Consider the following 22,944-nt stretch of genomic DNA (forward strand, 5'->3'; position numbering starts at 1 on the left):
AATCAAACTCAGGACACTCAAGTTGTCGCACGGAAACCTTGTCTCGGAGGACGCAACCGAAGTTATACCTATATGTCGCCTGCAACCATATGTCGCCTGGTGTTGCAGGCGACACAAAAATCACCTCTGCAGGTCGGGGATCGAGATAAGTATACACCTGTTTTTACCCACTGTATGTATCGACTAACGAAGGAGCCCTCCATAATTTAAAATTCGATTTTGTGCCCTGTACTTAAGGACATTAAAAAAGACACCTTACTTTTGGCTTTAATGTTGAGGTGATGAAGGCAGAGTGTTCTAAGGAACTCTAAAGCGACAAATATTAATCAGCTGTTCCCTTTGTAATAATTTGGATATTAATCTTTCTCTTTACTTCTACATTCTTTCATTTCCAAACGCGTTACTTGGCAGTACTTCACGTTTGGCTTTTATGTTGAGTGTTTAACTAGGTGAGGAAGGCAATGGTATTTTTCCGAAAGCCTCTCGGGACATACCAGAGTCCTTAAAATTGGTAGTTGTTATTCCCTGCTTAACGTTCAGCATTACGGGTAATGATAATAAGTGGTTCTCTCGTTGTCAGCATAATGTGACCAGGCGGAATGCTTAAAGCAAAGCATGATCAATTCCGATATAGATATGACGACATTTTCAAATCCAATCTTCTGTTTGCAGGCTATGTATCTAGCTTTTACCCGAACTGGGGCAGTTTGGGAGGAGGAACACAAATCACCATCGAAGGAACAGGATTCTCAAAGAACTCGTTTAACCATTTCCCTGGAACAGAACACCTAGGAAACAAGGTGGTTTTTTTTACTACACATTATCTGTTTCCATGTGATGTCATCCTTGAAAAAACAACCACAACCCGTGTAATCTGCGTTACTAGGTGAGTAAATGTGTAGTTATATATATTTAATATGTTTCTTTATCTGTTGTTATACACTTTCCATTTGCGTTGCAATATTTTTATACCCAAGATAAACATACCGTTGCACAATATGTCGCAAAACGTGGGATATACCTACATTCGTGGTATTTTCTAAACTTTATACACTTCATCGATGTTTGTGATCAATTCCAATTTTGACTTTAGATCCGCGCTATCGCCCCTAGACGAATACGTTACCAATGTCTCCAGCAGACATACACACATACACGCATACGTTACACACATGCATGCCTTATAATGCATTAGCGTTAAACAGAGTGTTTAAAACCAATATGTGCATGCAGAAAGGAATTCGCGACTTCTTTTCCTGATTATGGTACCCTTGAAACTTCATTTTTTAAAAACCTTTTTGAAAGCGCAACTCCTCTTTAACAAGATGGATGTGATTGGGGATGAGAAGTAACATATTCGAAACAACTGGTTTACTCGTTAGCATTGCAATGTTACCGGGTGGAATACTATGTTGGGTGCCCTCGGCATGGTATTTCAGTAAATCATTATAGAACCTGCATAATATTTATGCTATCGCACGGATGCAGATACACCAACATTCCGTCTCCTCTTAAACATATTATAACAAAATCTACCTGTTCTGTCTGTTAAATAGGTATTTTCAACCCTAATTCGTGAGCTTTTCATATCACCTTTCGTCAGTGGTTTGTGCGTCAACAATGCTTGGTATCGTCGGTTCATTTAGCCAACATGAGATAATTTATACAAAAATACATCCAAAAACATTGATGCAAAGCGTCGTCAAACATTGCTTTGTTACATGCAACTGCTGTATGTAAAATGTTGGATATTTGGAGCGATAAGATAATAATACTAAAATTAAAGATAAAACAATCATCATTTGATCATCAAGTACATATTAAGAAATGGAAGAATAAAAAAATAAGACATTGCAGTGAACAGTTTTATTTATAAAGATGTATAAGTTGATGTTAACTAGATATGCTTTCAGTGCGTTTTTATGACGACTGGTATGTATAACATTTGGTTTGGTTTAATTTTGTTTAACGTCCCATTAACAGCTAAGGTAATGTGTTTAGTGTATGCGTGCTTGCGTGTGTGTATGCAAGATACGGGGTATGTTGGTTTGCTTGCCTCCTTGTGATAGTGCGGATCTGATGCCGACTTTATAGTGCTATCTCAGTGAAATACTATGCCGAAGGCAACCAGCACAGCATTCCGCCCGGTCACATTGTACTGACAACGGGTGAACCAGTTGTTGCCATTTCCCTAACCATTGCCTTCCTCACCTGAGCGAACGCTCAACATTCAAGCCAAAAGTGAGGTGTTGCAAAGCAAGGCGATAGAAAATAAAATAAAGAAAGATAAAGATCCAAAATATTGCAATTGGCGCTGCAGATTTATTATGATCGCTTTATTGCCCCAAATAGAGGACACCAAAGCAAATCCCCGATTCTGCAGGGGGTTCCTTCATCAGTCGCCTCATACGATACATGCAATAGGTATTGTAACAACGCCAGACGATATACCATTTCCTGAAACACCTACCTGAATCTTTAATAAAATATACAAAACTGGCAAAGTCCCTGATTCATGAAAAAAAAAATACAATGAATATTCCTCTTCCTAAACCAGGAAAGGACACCACTGATCCTTCTAACTATCGCCCAATAGCACCTACAACTTATATTTGTAAAACGCTACGAGCGAATGATGGTTTTTGGAGTCAAATAACATCATATCACAACTTCAAAGTGGTTTTCTATCCAGAAGAGGTACTAACGAATATTTGGTTAGACTTGAAACCTTTATGCAGGAGGCTTTTCTAAAGAAGGAGCATCTAGTTGCTGTTTTTCTTTTGACACCACGTGAAAATACGGAATCATGAAAGATCTGCACGAAACAGGTATTCCATGTAGAGGTAATTTACCCAATTCTATTTTAAGCTTTCTATCAGACAGGGTATTTCAAGTTCGGAACGGAACGACTCTTTCTGATCTCCATGAGCAGGAAGGGGGTGTGGCCGCAGGGAAGCATTCTTTCTGTAACACTTTTTGGTCCGAAAATAAATAATATTGTCAAAAAGTTGTCTCCATCTAAGCACCCTGCAGATAGGGCGTAAGAATTGTACCTGCTGCCCCCAATTGCATGATCGTTAGAGGCGACTAAATTTGGGACCTTATCTCTTCTCTCCTTTCTAAATACCTGTCTTCTTCCTAATGTCTCCCTTGACAATGCCTCACTTTTGGCAATTTGTTGAGCTTTCGCCCCTGTGAGGAAGGCTTTGGGTTATGTCCCCTGGCCGAGACATACCAAAGTCTTTAACAATGGTAGTTTCTACTCCTGCTTAACGCTCAGCAAATTAGGAGTGGGACGACTGGTTCGCCCGTTGTCATTATAATGTGACCGTGTGGGGCGTCCTGCTGGTTGTCTTCGGCAGTATGTTTCAGTGAGGTAGCACTATAAAGTCGGCATCAGTTCCGCGCTATCACAAGGAGACAAACACGAACATATCGCAGCCTCCCAAAAAACACACACATACACTTCACGCATGCATCTTGCACACAGGGGAGGCCGTCCTTAAATGACCTTAGCAGTTAATAGGACGTTAAACAAAATCAAACAAACAAACAAACTATAGAGGGCTCTCTTTCCGTGGATGACTTTCTTATATGCTACCGGTAAAAAAGTATGAATGGTTTGGTTTACTGTTGTTTAAAGTCCTATTAACAGCTATGGTCATTAAATGACCATAGCTGTTGACAGGATGTTAAACAATACTAAACCAAACCAAACAAAGATAACTCATTTTTCTATACACAGTCGTTATGATCTCCTGGATCAGAGGAGCGGGGCCAAATATGGGCAATAAAGACAACACCTTTAAAATCCTTGTTCTACTGTAAGAAAACAGGGATTTTATCCGAATTTATTCTGGAGAATACTTAGACCAAGGGGACTGTTTTGCATAAACGGTTGTTTTGGACACCCTATTGGGAAATAGAGGTAAAACCTTTCCTTTTCTCTCCTACCATAGGGATTAAGGGAATTATCTTAATTTGGTCTGGAACATCATAGGGCAAAGGGGACTCAATTTTGAATAAATGATGGGGTTAGCCCCCCTGGGGGTAGAGGAGCGGGGACCAAAAGGGGAAATAGAGGTTAAACCTTTCTATTTCTTCTACCATATATAGGGCCTAAGGATTTCATCCTTGTTTGGTCTGGATCATCCTTTGGCAAAGGGGACTCAATTTTGTATAAACAGTGGATTTGACCCCTTGATCAAAGGAGCGGGGCCCAAGAGGGGCAATAGAAGTAGCACCTTTTAAATCCTAATGCTACTGTAGGGATGGAAGGACTCTTATCCTAATTTCTTCTCGAGAATCCTTAGGCTACGGGGAATCAACAGTGGATGTGCCACCCCCTCCCCCTCTTTGAGTCAGAGAGGTGGGTCGAATAGGGGAAATAAAGGTAAAACCTTTCAAATCCTACCCATACCATAGAAATTAATGGATTTTATCCTAATTTGGTCTGGCGAGTCCTTGGGCAAAGGGGACTTGATTATGTATGAACGGTGGGTGTGGGGAGGGGCTCAAAGGGGAATTTGATATTTAAGTTTTCAAAATCAATCTTCCTCTGTATATACCATTTGAGGGTTTTTATTCAACTTTGGTCTGGAGCATCCTTGGGCAAAGAGGACTACATTTTGTATAAAAAAATGGTGTGGCCCCTCTTGGTGCCGATTGGCGGGACTCTCTTTCTGTACTTTTGAAGGGATTTATGTAATAAGAATAATTGCCCATGGTTGCTTTATGATCAAGGTGAGGGATACAGATCCTATATTAATAAATTTGGTATGTCCCTGCAAGGGGAACGAACCCATTGCATTCCTCACCTTGGCGAACGTTCAACAGCAAAGCCAAAGTTTATTAGAAGTAGAGAGAAACACGGAGATCTCCCGGTAGAGGGCACAAACGCAATCCTAAATTCTGCAGGGGGTTTACTCATTTGCCGCCTCCTTCGACTAGTGTATTGTCAAAAATTGAGCTCCGTTTGCCAAGGGATGCGTTGGACCAATTTCAATGAAAAACCTCAAATCGTACTGCAGGAAAAGGTTAATGGCCTAAGCTGTTATTAACACGTTAAAGCAAATATAACCAAAGCAAACCAAACTCAGATTCCCCTGTTTGGCCCCATCCCTCTACCTCCAGGGGTCACACCATTCGTTTATTCAAAATTGAGTCCCCTTTGCTTTAGGATGTTTTAAAAAAAATGTTTTTAAAATCCCTGCAATCGTACTTTAAAAAAATATTTTATTCATTTATTTCTATATAACCCCTATTGGGCCCTTCGATTAGGTGAGCTTAAATGCGCCGTAAACTCAACCAACAACAATATTAACTTTAAAGTAGATTTTGTTTATTTGGTTAATTTTTGTAAAGTCCTATGAAGTAGAGTTATACATTACATGAACAACAAAACAGCAGAGACCACACAACGAAGCAGGTCGACATTCAAGGGAATATTGAAACGATTACGTGTAACGAGAAGGAAACATTATTCTGTTGTATGTGGTATTGCGGTATTTATTCTTAATGAATTGCAGAATTCTGGGCAACTTCATGGTTATAGATGAATGCATAACAAATTCGGCTGGTTTTACTTTTCTCCGCGACAAGGTGTATCATCTTTTAAAAATTATAGATCCAAATGTGGTTTTAAGGCAGAAACGGAAACGACTACGTAGATGGCAATAGGTTAGTGATGGTCCTGCTTACGTATGGCATGTTGGATTTCCTATCAGCTTCCTGTTCATTCAAAGATATAAAAATTGTAAAGAACCAAATAAAGCTATACATTTTTGTGTTCAGCATAGAAAAACAAGTGAAACGAGATGCCATACTTGAAAAAATATTAATATTTAAGAGAAAAAATAACAGAAGAAGAGGATTCCCCTGACAAGTAGTCCGGTTGTTATCACACACCCGTGTGATACAAACATTTGTATCACACAGCTTGAATTGACCATTTATCAGCCAGGAAGATTGTATTGGTATGTAATAGGAACGAAAATAGAGTTCCTTGTTTTTAAATATATACATATTTCGCCTTTTTTTCTTGAAAACCTCGCTATAAAATGACGAAAACAGATAAAAACGTAATTTTATCGTGAAAATCGGGTCGTTATTTACTCGAATTGAGGTAACTGGCGAGTGCTACCTAGCTTACCTAGTTGCAATGAACAAGCAATCTTAACTTATATTAACAAAACGATTGCGTTCATCCAACTATACGTATGCGATTCAAGCTTCTTCGTGGCCGAAATGGCATGAAATTGGTTTCGGACCGATTCTAATTTAAACTGTACTTAATTCACAAAAGGTTATTTTTGTTTATCAAAAAGGGAACTAAAAATCCTTGTATAAAAAGCAAAACAAATATCTAACTTTTCTCTCATCATTTGGGTCTTTACTTCGGATGAAACATCCTCAAGGAATACCTAAAACTCTTCTTCATTCATGGTTCAACTAGTACTATGCAAACGTGAAACCGCTTTTTATAACAATTTTCGCGTTATTTTGCGAAAGTTTAGCGTTATGACGCGTTAGTTTCGCGTTATTTCGCTATTACACTACGAAAATAAGCTCAATAGGCTTTATACAAAAAAGTTTTAAATTTCTTTTTTTTTCGATCTAAAAACCTTTCTCTGTATCTAAATGTAGCCACTCTTGATTTTTCAAGTTTACATTTGTCTTTTAACTTCGTCTTTTAACATGTTTTAACCATTTATTTGCCTTAATGGCCTCTTCTGTGATGCAACAGTAATTATTCAAATTGATCTGCAGAAACATGAACGCACTCTTTTGTATTTGCAATAATGACTGAAAATTGGCTTCATACAGCAATATCACCAAGGCACCGTATGCTTAAACATAATTAAATTTTCACGTTTGTCTCATTTTAGGGCCGGTATGCCAAGTGACTACTTCAGTATCAAGGTTACTGTGGATGGTGAAGTTATTCCGACATGTCACGCAGGAAATAGCAACTGTAGATACCGAGTACGTTGTTTTTTCTACCTTTATTCATAGCATTTGAGTTAAATAGTATGATTTTATACTGTTACACAGTTTAGTACGTACTTATAGATTACCTCACTATGTTTTCACGGTATTCCTAGAGCACAATTTTCTCATCGTGTGCACATGGATAAAATCAAGAGGCAACCGCAGGTTAGCTTGAGATGTTATTTTCATGCAGACGATATTTGAACGACAAACCCGGAAAACAATTATTGATAATATTTTATCATCTTTATACTACATCCTTAATTATTTTCTTCACTAATAAAGATTATAATTAAAATTAGTATTGGATTATAAACGGCCGATCAAAACAAAAGAGTACATTTGTACTGATCATCGAAGCAATGTAATCAAAGACAATCTTATCATAAGGTGCTCCGATTGCAAAATCATTTGCGCTGTAATGTTGTTATTTTCCTCACTACATCTAAAAATAATTCGCACAATAAAAAAAATTTGCTGAATTCTTATTGGTCAACAACTTCCCGCACTATAAATATGGCCAGATTTGAAGGAAACATACTAAATATGTATAGTACATGAAAAGGAAAAAAACTAAGGTTAAATTGAGACAAAATCTGCGTAAAATGAAGGGTCATTTCATAATAGCCCTGCTATAACGCACTTCATGTTGTAAGAGACGAATAATGCAGAATCGGGAGTTTACCTTTAGATCTTCTAATGATAGGATAGACTTAGATATGAACGGAAATAAACATGTTCATTTACAACCCATTCGATACAAATGCATTAACTTTTGTGACAAACTAAGGTCTACCAGGCTTAAACAAACATGTTAATATGATAATTGAATAGCATTTAATTAACTCTAACTTAAAATGATATTGACGTTTTGGAACGAATGCGGCACAGAGAGCTTGTATGCATTAGTTATGGAGTACATACAGGCCAAATTGTGTAACGGTTCACGTGTCAGTCAATTAGGGCTTGGATAATGGGTAATCAACTAACGGACAGTCACCCCGCATGTATAGACAATGGGTTCAACGTATAAGCACATAAATCCATGTCTCAGCTTATATTAGTGTACGGGGTTACGTGCATGTTGGATACAGAAACAAAACTGCCTACATAAGCACAAACCGGTAAATAGAGATAGCTACGACTGACGTGTTTGGTGCTGACCAAAACAGAGTTAGGAAGTTAGGAGGTTATATTACTTTACGTAGATGAGATGATGTTGCACCTGAACATGGATTTGTAATAAGATTGATGATTAACATCAACCATGGCTCTTACAAACTATTGCGTGCGTGTACGGCTACTGTGTCATACATTCAAGTTGGTGATGTTCATTATACAAAGTCAATGCAATTTTCAATATAATAATCCTATTGGAAGTATTTTTAGATATGTTTTGTTTTAGGTTTTTTTGGTTTGGTTTAACTTTTTGTTTAAGGATGTACTCTTCTGAGGTTTCAGTCACGTTCAAGTCTCGCTTTGATCTGGTGTAACGGGTTTTTGTAATATTTAACAAATTATGATACGTTTAATAGCAAACACACATCTGAAAAACATGTCAAACAACTAGATGTCTGTTGTGTGTAGAACATGTTTTACAAGAATTTAAAAAAGATGACCAATTTGGCGGCCATTATTAAAAAGTGTATTAAGGGCAAAAATTTACTTTTTTGACACTAGATTGATCACTTAAATTGTCATTGTGTCACCATTGTTAAATGTAGCAGGTTCAATTTTGCTATACAACTTTAAAATGTTCAATATGATTAAAATAATATGCCAAAAAGTGGAAAGTTATATATATATTTTTTTACATATTAGGGTAACTGAAGCACTTTTGATTTTTGACCCCGAAAAAGGTGAAAAATAACACAAATATTTAATGGGACAAAAAAAGAAGCACTCCGACCCCCCATTTTTGTGGCTGTTTTAGAAAGAGAAACACATTTTCTTTTGATTAATTGAATACTAAAAAAAGTTAAACACAGGATTTTTTTTATATCAAGCGTTTAATCTGCAAAAATGGTGAGAAAACATGCATTTTTTCATTTAAAAATAAGGGGTAGGGGTAACTAAAATCGCATTTCTGAGTAAAATGAATAAGATTAAGAAATTTTACTTCCATAATTTAAATGAAAATAATATTTTAATCAATTCTACAAACATTCATACATATCTGATAACACACTTGGAAGAAATTGTATGAATGTGTTCTGCGAATGGTCAAAACCCGAAAATTCACCTAAAATCACCTATTGTGTTAAATTGGTATCTTTGACCGATCATAGCACAAAAACGAACACACGGACATATTTTTTTTTGCATTTTCTACTATGCCGTTATCTCCTTTTTCCAAAAATCAATATAAGAAAAAAAGTTTAATACAGGAATTTTTTGACTTCTCAGAGGTGTACATCCTTAACGTCCTATTAACAGCTAAGGTCATTTAAGGACATGCCTCCATGTGTGTAGTATTTGCAAGTGTGTATGCAGGAGACAGGGTATGTTGTGTGCTTGCCTCCTTGTGAGAGCGCGGATCTAATGCCGACTTTATAGTGCTATATCAGTGAAATACCATGCCGAATGTACCCAGCACAGCATTCCGCCCGGTCACATTATACTGAAAACGGGTGAACCCTTAATTCTGAACGTTAAACAGGGAATAACAACTTCATTTTTAAGGACTTTGGTATGTCCAGGCCTGGGAACAGAACCCATTTGCTTCCTCACCTGGGCGAACGCTCAACATTTATATAACGATCCCAAATATTGCAATGGGTGCAGCAGCTTTATTTTGGTCGCTTTTTTAGCAAGTCCCCAATTCTGCAGGGGGTTCCCTCATTAGTCTACTTCTACGATACATGCAGTGTGTAACAGCAGATGTATTCTTTTGCCGATCCGCCACCTGAAGAGTAAAATATATTGCCAATACAAATATACAGTTTTGCATTGATGCTGTTTATGCCACCGTTCCAACCATGAAAAATGAAAATAAAGCAACTGTCCGTGCTTGATACATGCAAATATACATGTTTGTTTAAGCCATACACATCATATACGCCAACCATCACCGAGATCAGCCCCTCGTCTGGACCACCTGGTATGTATGCAGAAAAAACGTATACTTAAACTGATTTCTATTATAACGTTTTTTCGTGTTAGAGATGAACTTGTTTGTGCACCATGGAGGATACATAGGTACCAATCCATTGTCATTATCAGTTACCTTTCTATACACAAACCAAATAATATTTCCATATATCGCTTGATTGTTTAAGACAAGTTGAAATATATTTTCTCTCGCTTACACTTCTAATTGATATTCAATCAAAAACGTGCTTTTTAGTCACTGAGTACTGTTTTTTTTAAGCCAGCGAAGACCAACCATTTGTATGCATACTTATAATAATACTGTCTCTACAGGAACGTTGCTGACCATGAGAGGACAAATTTATACTTCTAAATACGGCATGAACGCCAGCACTAATGGAGATGCAGACGATGTAGCAAGGTGCGTCTAGAAGCTGCTAATGCATATACGAAATCTATTATTCATAAATATCTTCTTAACAACGTGAATCCATTTAATCGGATTTATTTAAGAGAGAAATCATCAGACTTTATCGAAAAATATTGTTTTATTTATTTCCTGAATAACACATGTAATTGGAACTTTCATTTTACAGAGTCACAGCAGGAGGCGATCTTTGTGAAATAGCATCTTCTAATGGTCAGAGGTAAGTTAATGTGCACCTTAACTCTTTCCGACAACAATATGTCATCTTGGTCCCCGTTGTCGTGTACAAACGGCAACATACTTTGGTGTAACTTGCCTCATGGTTAGCTGGTTATAGCACACGACAATCGCCTAATACAATTATTTGTCGCTAAAATCAGCACCCATCAGTTTGAAAGAAATAGTTGTATAGGTGCAGAGTACACAATTTATATTTTGTGACCTATTGTTTTCGAATCTGAAGCAAGATGTTAATTCGATATGAACACTCGAAAATTCATCACCAAATATTACCTAACGACTTCGTATTCGTCAACATTAATCATTCCCTATTAAGAACCTCCACTACAACGCTGTTTTGAAAACAAGGTTTTGTATCGTTTGTTACCGAACAGATGTTGATTTCTCAGCCATATTTAGCTGCCAGTCAGTCATAATGCTGCGAAAATGAAGAGGTGTGTGTCTATAAACAACAACATGAAACAATAACAATATCTGTTCACGGTTACCTGTTTAATTCTTGCAGCAATAACACCTCGTCCAAAAAGAACATTAACAATCCGCCATTTTGTTATTTGCGCGGGGGCGAGTCTAGTAAGGACATCCGGTACGGAATCCGAATGGATTTGCGGTACGGAATGAGTTGATGACGCCAGTCAGGAACTAATTTTATACTAAATAAGTATATATTAATTTAATTTAACAAAAGCCATTTTCGTAATGTTACTAAGTTCTGGATACTGGTAAAGATATGTCCATGCTGTCCTACTCCGTAAGCTAAACCTGCCTGAGTTGGCGTTCAGCAGTATTTCTCATATTGAGAAGATATGTTTTTCTGCGTTGGATATCTACAGTACCACTCGAATTACAACGAAGTATCGAGGGTTTTATGTACGTTTAATACATAAAATCATTTATCAAATGGATACCGTGTAATGCACAAGGAGACTACGATCAAACGTGTCTCGAATATAATGTAGGTGGTCTGGTTTTGGTTTTATGAGCTCACCTGGTTCAAAGGACCGGTGAGCTTATGCCATGGCGCAGCGACCGTCCGTCAACATTTCCTTTGTCTTGAACGTCTCCGTGGATTTGGACTACATTTGACCTGAATCATCATTGGCTAAGGTTACTCAATTGTGTATAAACGGAGGTTGTCCCCACAACTCCTCAAATAGAGGAAATTTAGGTAAATCTCTATAATCATGCATATGATATGTAAATCATGAAAATGATGTTAGCTATTGATATGACGTCAAATCCTTTAAAACCATACCCCGATTCGGCCCGCCCGTCTTCCCCCTTGGGAGATGAACATACTCACGCATCCGCTTTACCTGATGCTAAGAAGTTTAACAGATCAAACCAAACCTGTTTTTAAGGAAGAACGAGTTTAAATATGTATCTCTATTGGGGCCCCAACCCTCTACCACTACCACTAGAGGGGTCGCACTTTCTGTTTATACAAATGGAATTCCTTTGGCAAAGAATGTTTAGCATAACATTCCAAGTATTTATCATTATGCTCCCCCTGTTGGGCCCCGCACCTCTGTCCCCAGGTGAGGCAACATTTTCTGTTTACCCACCATTGAGTTCCCTTTGCATAAGGATGTTCTAGACAATATTTAGTTCAAGTCAATCCATTCGAGAGGAGTAGAAGTACATACTCGGTTAATACAAAATTGAGTCCATTTGCACAAAGTGTGTTTCGAACCTTTCAATCGTACTAAGGTCACAGGAATTAAAAGATTAAAACCTCACTACCCCCTATTGGGCGACACCATCCGTTTACATAAAAATATGTTTCCTTTGCCCAAGGATGCCGGACACAATATCTGTTCAGAATCCCTCAATTTGTAGAGAAAAGAGGAGTTTTAATCGGTCGTCTCTTTAATGTGCCCCGCCCCTCGGCCACCAGGGGAACTTTACCCTTTGTTTATATAAATTTGAATTCCCCTTGCCCGAAAAAGCTCTAAACAAAATTTGGTTCAAACCCCTCCATTCGTAAAGAAATAGCCCGTGCAGGTTCGGGGACAGAAAATGCATGCTGTATCCGACTGCATGATCGTAAAAGTCCATGTAATATATCTGACCGTCATCTGAATGTTTCACCAAGTAATTAATTTCAGTATACAATATATAAAGCAGAAATTGGCATGTTAACAGATATAAAAACCCAAACGTCTCGATTTTTTTACGACGTAGGACACGTCAAGTGGTACTCGCTAGTGTTCATATGATTTTTCAAAATCTCACATCGTATGTGTATACAAGTTTTTACTGTGTTATGTATGTTTTTTTCAATACCCCACCTGTAGCAATGGTATCGTATTGGACGGTAGCGGGGAAAGTAACAATGGTGTCTTAACCTGCCGGTTGAGCGAGTCGGGATCGCAAATAGGTAAAGTTTTCGTTGCTTCTCTCCTTATATATTGCATTTGAATGGAAATTTGAGTATTCAGTTAATAATATTAATAATATTTCGAGGTTCTTATATACCGCTTTATCGCAACCTAGTTCGTAGGTCGTCTCAAATCGGTTAACAAATTATCATCCGTGGTTATAGGGCCTTTGCAACCAGCCAATACCTTTCTCAACTCCATGGGGAGCATACAGTCGGAGCTGCCATTTCGGCGCTAACAGCTAGAATTCAACAATTCTAGCACTGCGTAACCACGTACTCATTTACAGCTGAGTAGCAAAGTAAATTATCTTGCTCAAAGATACAACACAGTGCCGTGCCGCTACTCGAACCCGCAACCCTTCGGTCACACGAGCCTGACATCCTACCACTAGACTACCGTGCCTCCAGTTGCCATAATTAAAGAAGTATCTACGTTGTATATCAATGCTTCGTCACAAATAATCATAATTAAACTGTGTAATTTTTTTTCAATAATCAAAAAGAAGTGTTGGGATATTATCTTACAAACACAAGAGTTGGGCATATTGATATTTATTCAAAGTGCAAGCTAGGTTATTTGACATTCTTGTTTTTGGAATTGTTTCAAAACTCGTTCCAACACTTATTTTTACAGGAAATTTGAATGTGAGCTACACATTGACAGCTCGAGGAAGGTTAGTGCATTTTATTTAATCTGAAGATTGTAATATAGGTCAATGCGAAGGTCGAAACAAATCATTAAGTTCATCGACGCAGTGAGGTCATTCTGTCCAAAAATGTTTATCTACGAGAAAAACAAACACAAATGTCCCAAAAGAGTAATTAAGTGACATAACTTCTTCGGTGTTGGTGCATATGAGCTAGTTAATTAAAACTTGCAATTGCAAGTTTATTTTCACTCACAGCTTCATTGCAGCCTCCAAAAACGCACACACACACGCTACACGCATGCATCTTGAACACAGGGGAGGGCGTCCTTAAAGGACCATAGCTGTTGATAGGAAGTTTATCAATACTAAACCAAACCGAACGAATTAAAACGTTTTTGATATTTTTTTCTGCTTCGAAACACAACAGATTTAGTCCAGGTATCTGATGCAATTTATAACATACTTGTAATTACAATATGCGATGTAAATATAATAGTACATGCTTACAATAGAATAAATACTCTCTCGATTGATCATGAGTCTTTTTCTGTTTTCATCATCATATATTTACTATTCTAAGGTAGAGGAGAATGAGGAATCAGGGAATGCTGTTGGTAATACATCTTCTTTCAGTTGTCTACCAAAACAATGAATACACCAACATGCCCTGTTTCCAGCACACATACATAGCACATATGGAGGCACGTCCTCAAACGACCTTAGCTATTAATAGGATGATAAACAAAAGAAACCTAATCTTAGCTTTAGCAATTTTTTTTTATGTCAGGTATTTGACCTCTGTGACATTGAAAGTAGACCTAATATCTTTGGTAGACCGAATAAGCCAGCCGTTCGACTTTCTTTTACATATTTGACCACGGTTACCTTGAATGTAGGCTGAGGTCCTTTTTTACAAATTTAGAGGAAGATATAACTATTTTTCAAGTCAAAGGTATGAAATAAGATTGAAGAATTGGTATATAACCAAAACATGTCTTCAATGTTAGCTGAAAGTCAATGCATTCTAATAATGAATGGTACAGCTACTACACAAACACACCGCTTCCAGCACACATCTTGATAGCTGAATATGTGTGATTTCAGCGATACCAACAAGTGAGATATTTTAATATATATTCAGTAACAGTTCTCAAATCAGAAGTTTCATTTTACCATGATTTTGGGAAATCATTTAGTATGTTAAGAATACTAAGTTAAAACCAAAAGACGGGGACATGATAACCATAATACCAGTTAAGTAAGTCCAGCACAAACAGGATATAGAATGAATACTCTTATGTTTATCTAACCACCAGCCACACAAGTTTCCCATTATTGAAGATAAAATCAACATTTAGTTAAAGAAGTATCTGAGGGTACCGACCGATTTAGTTTCAGAATGGCCCACTTTACTCGATGTAAGAAACAAACAAAACTATTTATCTTTTCAGTAAAAAGTTTGTTAATATGTTTTATTTTCACAGATCAAAGACAAATTTGAATCTTTATCGAGTATCCCGAAATGGTCAGATATTCATGTTCCAGAGTTATGCAGGTATGTTGAAGATCTATTTCCTTTTATATTATACACTTATTTATGTATTATGTTTGTCATACCTGGTGTATGAAGCACTTTTGAGGGGAATTATGGCCAATGTGTTTGAATATTTTTGTACGAATCCTGACTGTATTTTTAATAAAACGCATTCCTTGTCGGGTGGATATATGGTTAGAATCATAAGAAGACTTGTATGTAATATTCGTTTTCTTCTTAAACATGTATTTAAGTTGACATTTACACCGATGAAAAAAAGGAAGATTTCATTTAAATACACGGATCAATGTTATCTGTGTTATAGTACATGAGATGAAATTTGCGTTGTAAATTGGTTGTTTTTTTCACCGTTTCAGACCAAGTCATACTTACATATTGTTTAAACAGTATAACATCGATTGTTCGTGAAAGACAATGTCTTTCTGTGAAAAAATGTATCATATTTTTTTTTTCTTTTTCCATCACCAAATTGATATGGAAACACCCACTTTCAACGTCAATAATACAGCATACAAAATTTAGTATTTGCTTCTTTGATTGTGCAACCTGATACGCCGGCCGTTTTCACTAGGTTATTGTAAGCGTATGCCATGGTCAGCTTCTCCTGCATAACCAAAATACCCATGATGAGGATTTCAAGCGAGTAGCACACTGTGATGAAGAGCTACAATGTCTGTTCAAATTATTGACTTTGACCATCTCTCAAGGTCACTGGAGTCAAACGTTTATAAATCTTCAAACAAATTCTTTTGAATAACCAAAAGTCTCACGGTGATGATATTTGGCTTGTATCATGGTTCGATGAAGGACTTCAAAACTTATCCAACAGAATGGCCTTGAACACTTTCAAGGTTACTGTGTTCAAATAATTAAACTATTTTACCAAGTTCTTCTGAAGACCCTAATTGCCAAGAGTATTGATATTTGGCCAGTAGCGTGATGGGATGAATGGTTACAAAGTTTGGTCAAATTTTTAACCTTCACTAACTGTCAAGGTCACTGGGATCAAATTGGTATTAATATTTGGATAACCGCTTTTCAATAACCATTGACACTGTTTGATGATCTTTTGCCAGTTACATGCTTATATGAATGGCTACAAATGTTGTTCAAATTAATGACATTGGCCTACTTTCAAGATCACTGGGGTCTACTTAATATATGTAAACATATAAATTACCCCTTTTCAATAACCAAAAGGCACAGATTGATAAAATTAAGATGGTTGCATGGTGGGATTTAGTTCTATTAAGTTTGTTCAACTGAATGACGTTTGTAAAACTTGCAAGGTCACAGGGGCAAATTTGTTAAACTCTTATAAAAGGTTCCCTTAAACGACCAGGAGTCGAGGTAATGATGAGGTAAAGGTATAATATTTTCCGGGTAGTTTAGGATACATTATCAGATGATCATTAACGAATTGTATATTGAGTCATGGTATATTGCCTTATTTTCTTGTCATGATCTTTATTTTTTGTCTGTTACCATTGTTCGTATAGCCTTTCAGCTCGGATATCGGCCTTTTACTTGTTATTTTATTCATGTACTTTTAACTCTTTACAACCCAAAAATACCATAGGGTCCATATATGCGTGCTGTTTATTCAAAAATACCTTAACGTACATAAGTCACATTCCTATAAAGCCGATATCAGATCCTTGCTATAGACAATTACACCAACATACTTTGCTTCCTGCAAATTAACACATATGACACGTCCTTAAATTATCTTAACTGTTGATAGTACGTTAAACTCTGTACAACCAATGTTCGAATTGATTTTGTTTCATATTCTACCGAAATGTAATAATTTTCACTGGTTTATGTTATGCAGAAATAAATTCAGTTACTCCGTCATTTGGTAGTTCAGAGGGAGGAACAGTTATAACCATATCTGGAAATTATTTTGACCAGACCAGATCTGAGGCAGTTGTCAAAGTTGGGGGTAAGTATATATAAGTTTGCATTTTAAGTTTATACAAAAGTTATACTGGTTTTCTGACGTTTTAGACTATTTGTAGACAGTCGTAGACATCACGTGTTAATATATATTTTATAGTATAGGAATAGATAGCTGCTGTTTTGTGAACTTGTTTATCACAACAACTTTCATACATAAGCTCCGACTGGATATTCCTACGATGTTTTATTGAAATATTTTGTCTTGTCCCCCTTGCTACAAATGTTGTTTTGTTTAATATGGAAATCATCCAAATTATTTCAGATACACGATGTCACGTGATAACTATCAATGCCACGACAATAATGTGTAAAACTGCCCGGAAACCAGAAACGACCAATGGACTTTACCCAGGTAATTCATTAATTTGTAAATATAAATAGGAAGACACGCTCATTGGCGAACAGTTGGGGTTTCAAACATATTTTATAAGTTGACCATTGACTATTACCCGATATGTGTAGTGTAACTTCATTACATAATACAACTAGAAATATGTCAGAATGACATGAAAGTCACCCAATCATACTTATTTTTACCTGTCAATCAAAATGGTAACCAATGACCAGGTGTACATACATACACGCTGTTCAGGTAGCCATGCCAACACATGAAGTTAATAAGAAAGAATGTCGGAAATATGACGTTAGCGTTAACCGACACCTCGAATACGGTAAAATCTGCGCGCTGACACAGTCACCTGGCATGGGCAGAACAGGTAATTGGAATATAACGATGTTGTTTTTCACAACAATAAGTTTCAGAAAAGGTTCAATCTTATATACGGATAAATCTTTTACTTTTTATTGTTATGAAATACACTTTTCCAAGTAGTTTTCTGAACGTCTGCAAATCTGACTGCATCAGTCATCGATATCGACAGAGTGTGCACGCTTAAAGGCAGTCACTCAAACAGGCCCGACGACGTAACATTATCGGTTCAATTCGCATGGATGTCACCTTGTAAAATCCTGCCGGTTAATAGTATCACGCGACATTGACTCTTTGCGGTACACAAACTTTGTCACTTTACCCATGTCGTTTTGACACATTCCTTGCCATACCAAACAAGAGATCAGAATTACGTTACCCAAAAATGACAATTCAACCACAGAGTGATAAATGCGGTGCAATTCTTCGTTGTTTACCCATACGTGATATTTATCAATTCCCAACGTCGTTGGTCAGACATAAAAATCTAAATCAATCAATAGCAATTTATAATACGATAAGTTTACCCCTTCGGGAACCTCAACGGTGCCCGATTCATACTCGGAACATATTTAGGCTATATGTAATTCCCGTGTGAAATTTGGAACGTCTTTAGGTTTTATGCTTTTCCTGTTTAAAAAGGAAATCGATAGCTGAGTTATCCAAGAACTTCTAATTAGCGCCTGGTATATTCCGACATAAGCATACACTTAACAGCCAAAGACAACAGAGGTCAAAATCTGGGGCTGAAACCGAAATTAATAGTCCCCACTGGGGTTCCCCCAGGGGTGACTAAAAAACGTTGATGGAGACTTTAAAGTCACTACAGTTTGAACAAGGTATATACAGTATATACAGGGTAAACAATTTAAGTAAAACACGATTTCAATATAAATGGACACAGTTGCTGAGAATGCAATAGTACGTTCAATGGCTACTCTAAATAACGCAAACATTTTTAAGGGGATGCTTGATAGTAGCCAAAAGAGTATTGCATTCCACAATTGAACCAGAAAGAAAATGCTTCATAGGGGCTGCTTTCATTTATCGAGATTCAAACGGTAGAACCGGTTGGACACGAGTTGTTCGTTTAAGAAATAATGCATCACAAGTGGTACAAATTACTTCGCATTCACACATTGTGTGACAAATATATGAGGAAATGAATAGAAAATTGTATTATGTAACAGTATCTTTTCTAGCGACTGCATCTGTTGAAGGTATTGCCATGGCAAACACCTCTATCGAGTTTCATGAGGAATGAAGTCGCTAGAATGATGGCAACATCTTTTCTAAAAGTAGGAAAGGTGACCATGACCTTCAACGTAGAAACCCGAAACGCAAACTTGTTCAAGGCATTGCCATACCAAACACTTGCATACAGTTCAGGAAATTCCGTTCAGGAATGAAGTCACTAGAGCGATGACAAAGACTGAAACATGCATACATACGTACGGGCTGAATCCTATATCCCCCTCGCAACGAGAGTTTTACCTAGTAATCAGATGCCGTTTCCAGACGAGCCTTAACAAAGCCTTGCAAGGCATGCATAAACCTTTGCAAGTCCGCCAGTATTTCTACAAAAAAGGTTAAATATAAAAACAGACGAATCGGTTGTTTCGCGAAAACAAAACAGGTCCAAGCTGTTCAGTTCACTTGTTTTGAGGGACCATAAATAGTGGCGCGGCTTCCGTCAACTTTTCTATTTTTAAACGCTATTTCACCTAAATTGCTCGGTGGAACTCAATTTGATAAAAAAAAATATACTATTTTACACCCATCTCCTATAACGAGGCAGAAGGTAGAGACAAATTCGGGGATAGATATGTGTATACATATTCAGAACAATGTGTTATTCGGCAAACGTAGGGAACTCAATGTTGTATAAGTTGAGTATGTGAGAAAAAAGGGATACCATTTTCGAAGGATGTTTTTTTTAATTGCATTTGGTATAGAGCATCTTTTGAAAAGGGGGAGAAAATTTGCGTATATAACGGAGGGCGTGGATTCCTATGGGGCAGAGGGAGGTAAAACGTAATGTGGTTTAGTTTGATACGGTTATATTTGAACTTTGTATGAAGGTTTAAGAGCTAAGGTCATTAGGAGAATATATGTAATGCACGCGTAAATGTGTGTATGAGTGCTGGAGGCAAACTATATTGGTTTAAATGGCTCCCTGCGATAGCGCGGATTTGATGCTGACTTTATAGTGGTATCTCACTGAAATTATATATAAGGTAACCATAGGATATAAGACACTAAGATGCATTTTTACAACAATAATAGGATTTGAAATTGTTCAGGATTACCATACACTGCAAACTGGATAAAGATTTAAAAAATGACGACAAAATAATTAAGTCAACATTAGATAACGTTATCACAAGGAGGTAAATACACACGTGTACCTGTCCTCCATCACTATCACACACATTGTACACACCGTAGCTGTTGATATGACTTTACACATATTTATCTAAAATAAAAGGAGAATACAATATTTCGATATAGAGCGCCACAAATGCGATAACGAAATGGCGGGGGCAATTAAGGTCATAGGAGTGTATTGATAAACGGAAATAGGAAGTACATCCCTAGTTGAAAATCCAATGTAGGGAGACAGTATCACAATTTCCGCATATTCTAATGTTTAATATTAAACTGATGAATATTGTATGTTTATTATTGACAGAAATGCAATACTAAGCTATGGCAGTATCAGTTTTATTGACATTATTTTGCCAAAAATTACTCTTTCATTTTTTTTAAAATTCACTCCTTTTTAAATAGGTTTCCATTTAAAATCCTTAAAATTCTGTCAACCTGTACTTTTTTGGTGGCAGAACATTTTCTTTATTTCAAAGCAATATAGCTACAAAATTTGAAAAATATATACTGAGAAATGGTGACACAATCCTATTACCTTAACATTAACATTTAAGAAAATTGTCATATTTACAGGTTGACTTGCATTATTTGTAAAACAAATTATCATTTTCAATGCATCTAATATAGTGAATATATTGTGATATTTCAGTCAATAAAATATTTCTTTTCGTCAATTTTGAGTGGTATTTAACGTAAAGGTAGTTTACGTCATAGATACCATAACTTCAGCAATCGTTTAAACTGACAGCAGTTTCCTTAAATTTTCGAAATCATGGAAATTTGATAAATTATGTGATTTTCAGGAAACAGAGGCTTCATTGTAGAGTCCTGGAAAGACACACTCGAAAGCAACTTAACAATGGTAAAGAATTTGAATGAAAGTGCGCCTGACTATCAAACGACGTTCTCTGATACAACACACATCCCCGGTTACAATACATCTAGCAACTATGTCAACCGAATGAGAGGGTTTTTCTTTCCTCCTTTTGATGGTGAATATCAGTTTGTTATCGCGTCAGCAGCGGGAGTCCAGTTCTACCTTAGTTCGGATACAGATCCAGCAAATTTGGTAAGTTCACGTTTGTTATATTATGCTTACCTATATTTATTTACGATCCAAAAGTTACCTTTTTTAGCCGGCTAGGTGAGCTTATGCCGTACTGCGGCGTCCGTCAACTTTTGAACGACTTTTTCAGAAGAACTGGAAAACCTAGGGTCATAATATTTGGCCAATAGGTACCTTTGATAAAGTGCTATACAGTTATTTTAGGTCACCTTAAATATGTATGATAGATATTTAATAAGGTGGTTTGTTTGTCACTTTGAATAATATTTCTGTTGTTTAAAAAACAAAAATCAACTCTCTGTATAAATATATCAGAACTCGGGTGACCGTTATGGACCATTGGCCTCTTGTTCATAATAATTACATTGACCTACAGGGGACAAATAAGTTTAAAACTTCAAACAACTATATCTGAAGAACCATTTGAACTAGCGTCATGATACTTGAGTATGTTATGAAGACAAGCAGTGTGAATCGTTTCCTTAAGTACAGTAATGAGGTCAAAGGTCAACTTTAAGTGCAAGTCGGACGTCAAATGTCAACATTGTTAAAGCTTTAACAATCTTCCATAAGGCTTAGGGGCATGATATTTGGCTAGAAGATACCTGGCCTATCACAAGGAAGCAAGCACATAACATTCCCTGTCTCATGCATACACACACGCAAGCACACGTACACTACACACGTCCTTAACTGACGTTAGTTGTTAATAGGACGTTAAACAAAATTAAACCAAACCTGTGATAGAATTGCAATAAAGTTTCCTCATTAAAATGACCTTGATCTACTTTCACAGGGGTCAAACATGTTAAAAACTTCAAACAACGATAACCTAAGAACCATTTAGACAAGAGTCATAATACTTGGGTATGTTATGTAGATTAGGGGCGTGATTTGTTTTTTAACAACTTTCTTCTTCCATATGCCTGCCTTGATAGTGACTCACTCTTAGTCTTTAGTCGTGCGGTCGGCCCCTGCGAGGAACAATTTTGGGTCTGTCCCCTGGCCGAGACATACCAGAGTCTGTGAAAATGGTAATTTCTACTCCTGCTTAACGCTCAGCAATTAAGGAGTGGGACGACTGGTTCGCCCATTATCAGTATAATGTGTCTGGCTGGGGTGTCCTGCTGGGTGTCTTCGACAGTATGTTTCAGTAATGTAGCACTATAAAGTCGCAATCAGTTCTGCGCTATTACAAGGAGACAGACACGAACATATCGCAGCCTCCCTAAACACACACGCATACACTACACGCATGCATGTTGCATACAGGGGAGGCCGTCCTTAAATGACCACAGCTGTTGATTGGACGTTAAACAATACTAAACCAAGCCAAAACAAACCAAACTAGTAAATCCTGCTACATTAAAAATGTTGATACATTGAAATTGTTGATGATGCTAAAATATGACCCAATACGACTAGATTAAACTCGCCATACATCTTACAGCGGTCAGCATCAACTGGAGGCACAAACGCTGACA

The 22,944-nt window shown here is 37.0% G+C and overlaps 1 protein-coding gene across 1 annotated transcript in view; it reads left to right on the plus strand.

The window, feature by feature from the left end:
- Window positions 1-744: 744 nt before the first annotated feature.
- LOC110463745 (fibrocystin-L-like) overlaps window positions 745-22,944 on the plus strand; it is a gene marked incomplete at its 3' end in the record, with an annotated part of 45,227 nt that continues 23,027 nt past the window's right edge. The window contains exons 1-11 of the mRNA XM_021518581.1: window positions 745-886; window positions 6,888-6,984; window positions 10,033-10,090; window positions 10,414-10,501; window positions 10,677-10,727; window positions 13,045-13,127; window positions 13,765-13,804; window positions 15,265-15,335; window positions 17,170-17,280; window positions 17,560-17,649; window positions 21,198-21,463. Coding sequence (XP_021374256.1) covers window positions 6,895-6,984; window positions 10,033-10,090; window positions 10,414-10,501; window positions 10,677-10,727; window positions 13,045-13,127; window positions 13,765-13,804; window positions 15,265-15,335; window positions 17,170-17,280; window positions 17,560-17,649; window positions 21,198-21,463 — 948 coding nt within the window. The remainder of the gene's footprint in view (window positions 887-6,887; window positions 6,985-10,032; window positions 10,091-10,413; window positions 10,502-10,676; window positions 10,728-13,044; window positions 13,128-13,764; window positions 13,805-15,264; window positions 15,336-17,169; window positions 17,281-17,559; window positions 17,650-21,197; window positions 21,464-22,944) is intronic.

The sequence above is a fragment of the Mizuhopecten yessoensis genome, unplaced genomic scaffold, assembly GCF_002113885.1.
Source record: "Mizuhopecten yessoensis strain PY_sf001 unplaced genomic scaffold, ASM211388v2 scaffold10923, whole genome shotgun sequence".
NCBI lineage: Eukaryota > Metazoa > Mollusca > Bivalvia > Pectinida > Pectinidae > Mizuhopecten > Mizuhopecten yessoensis.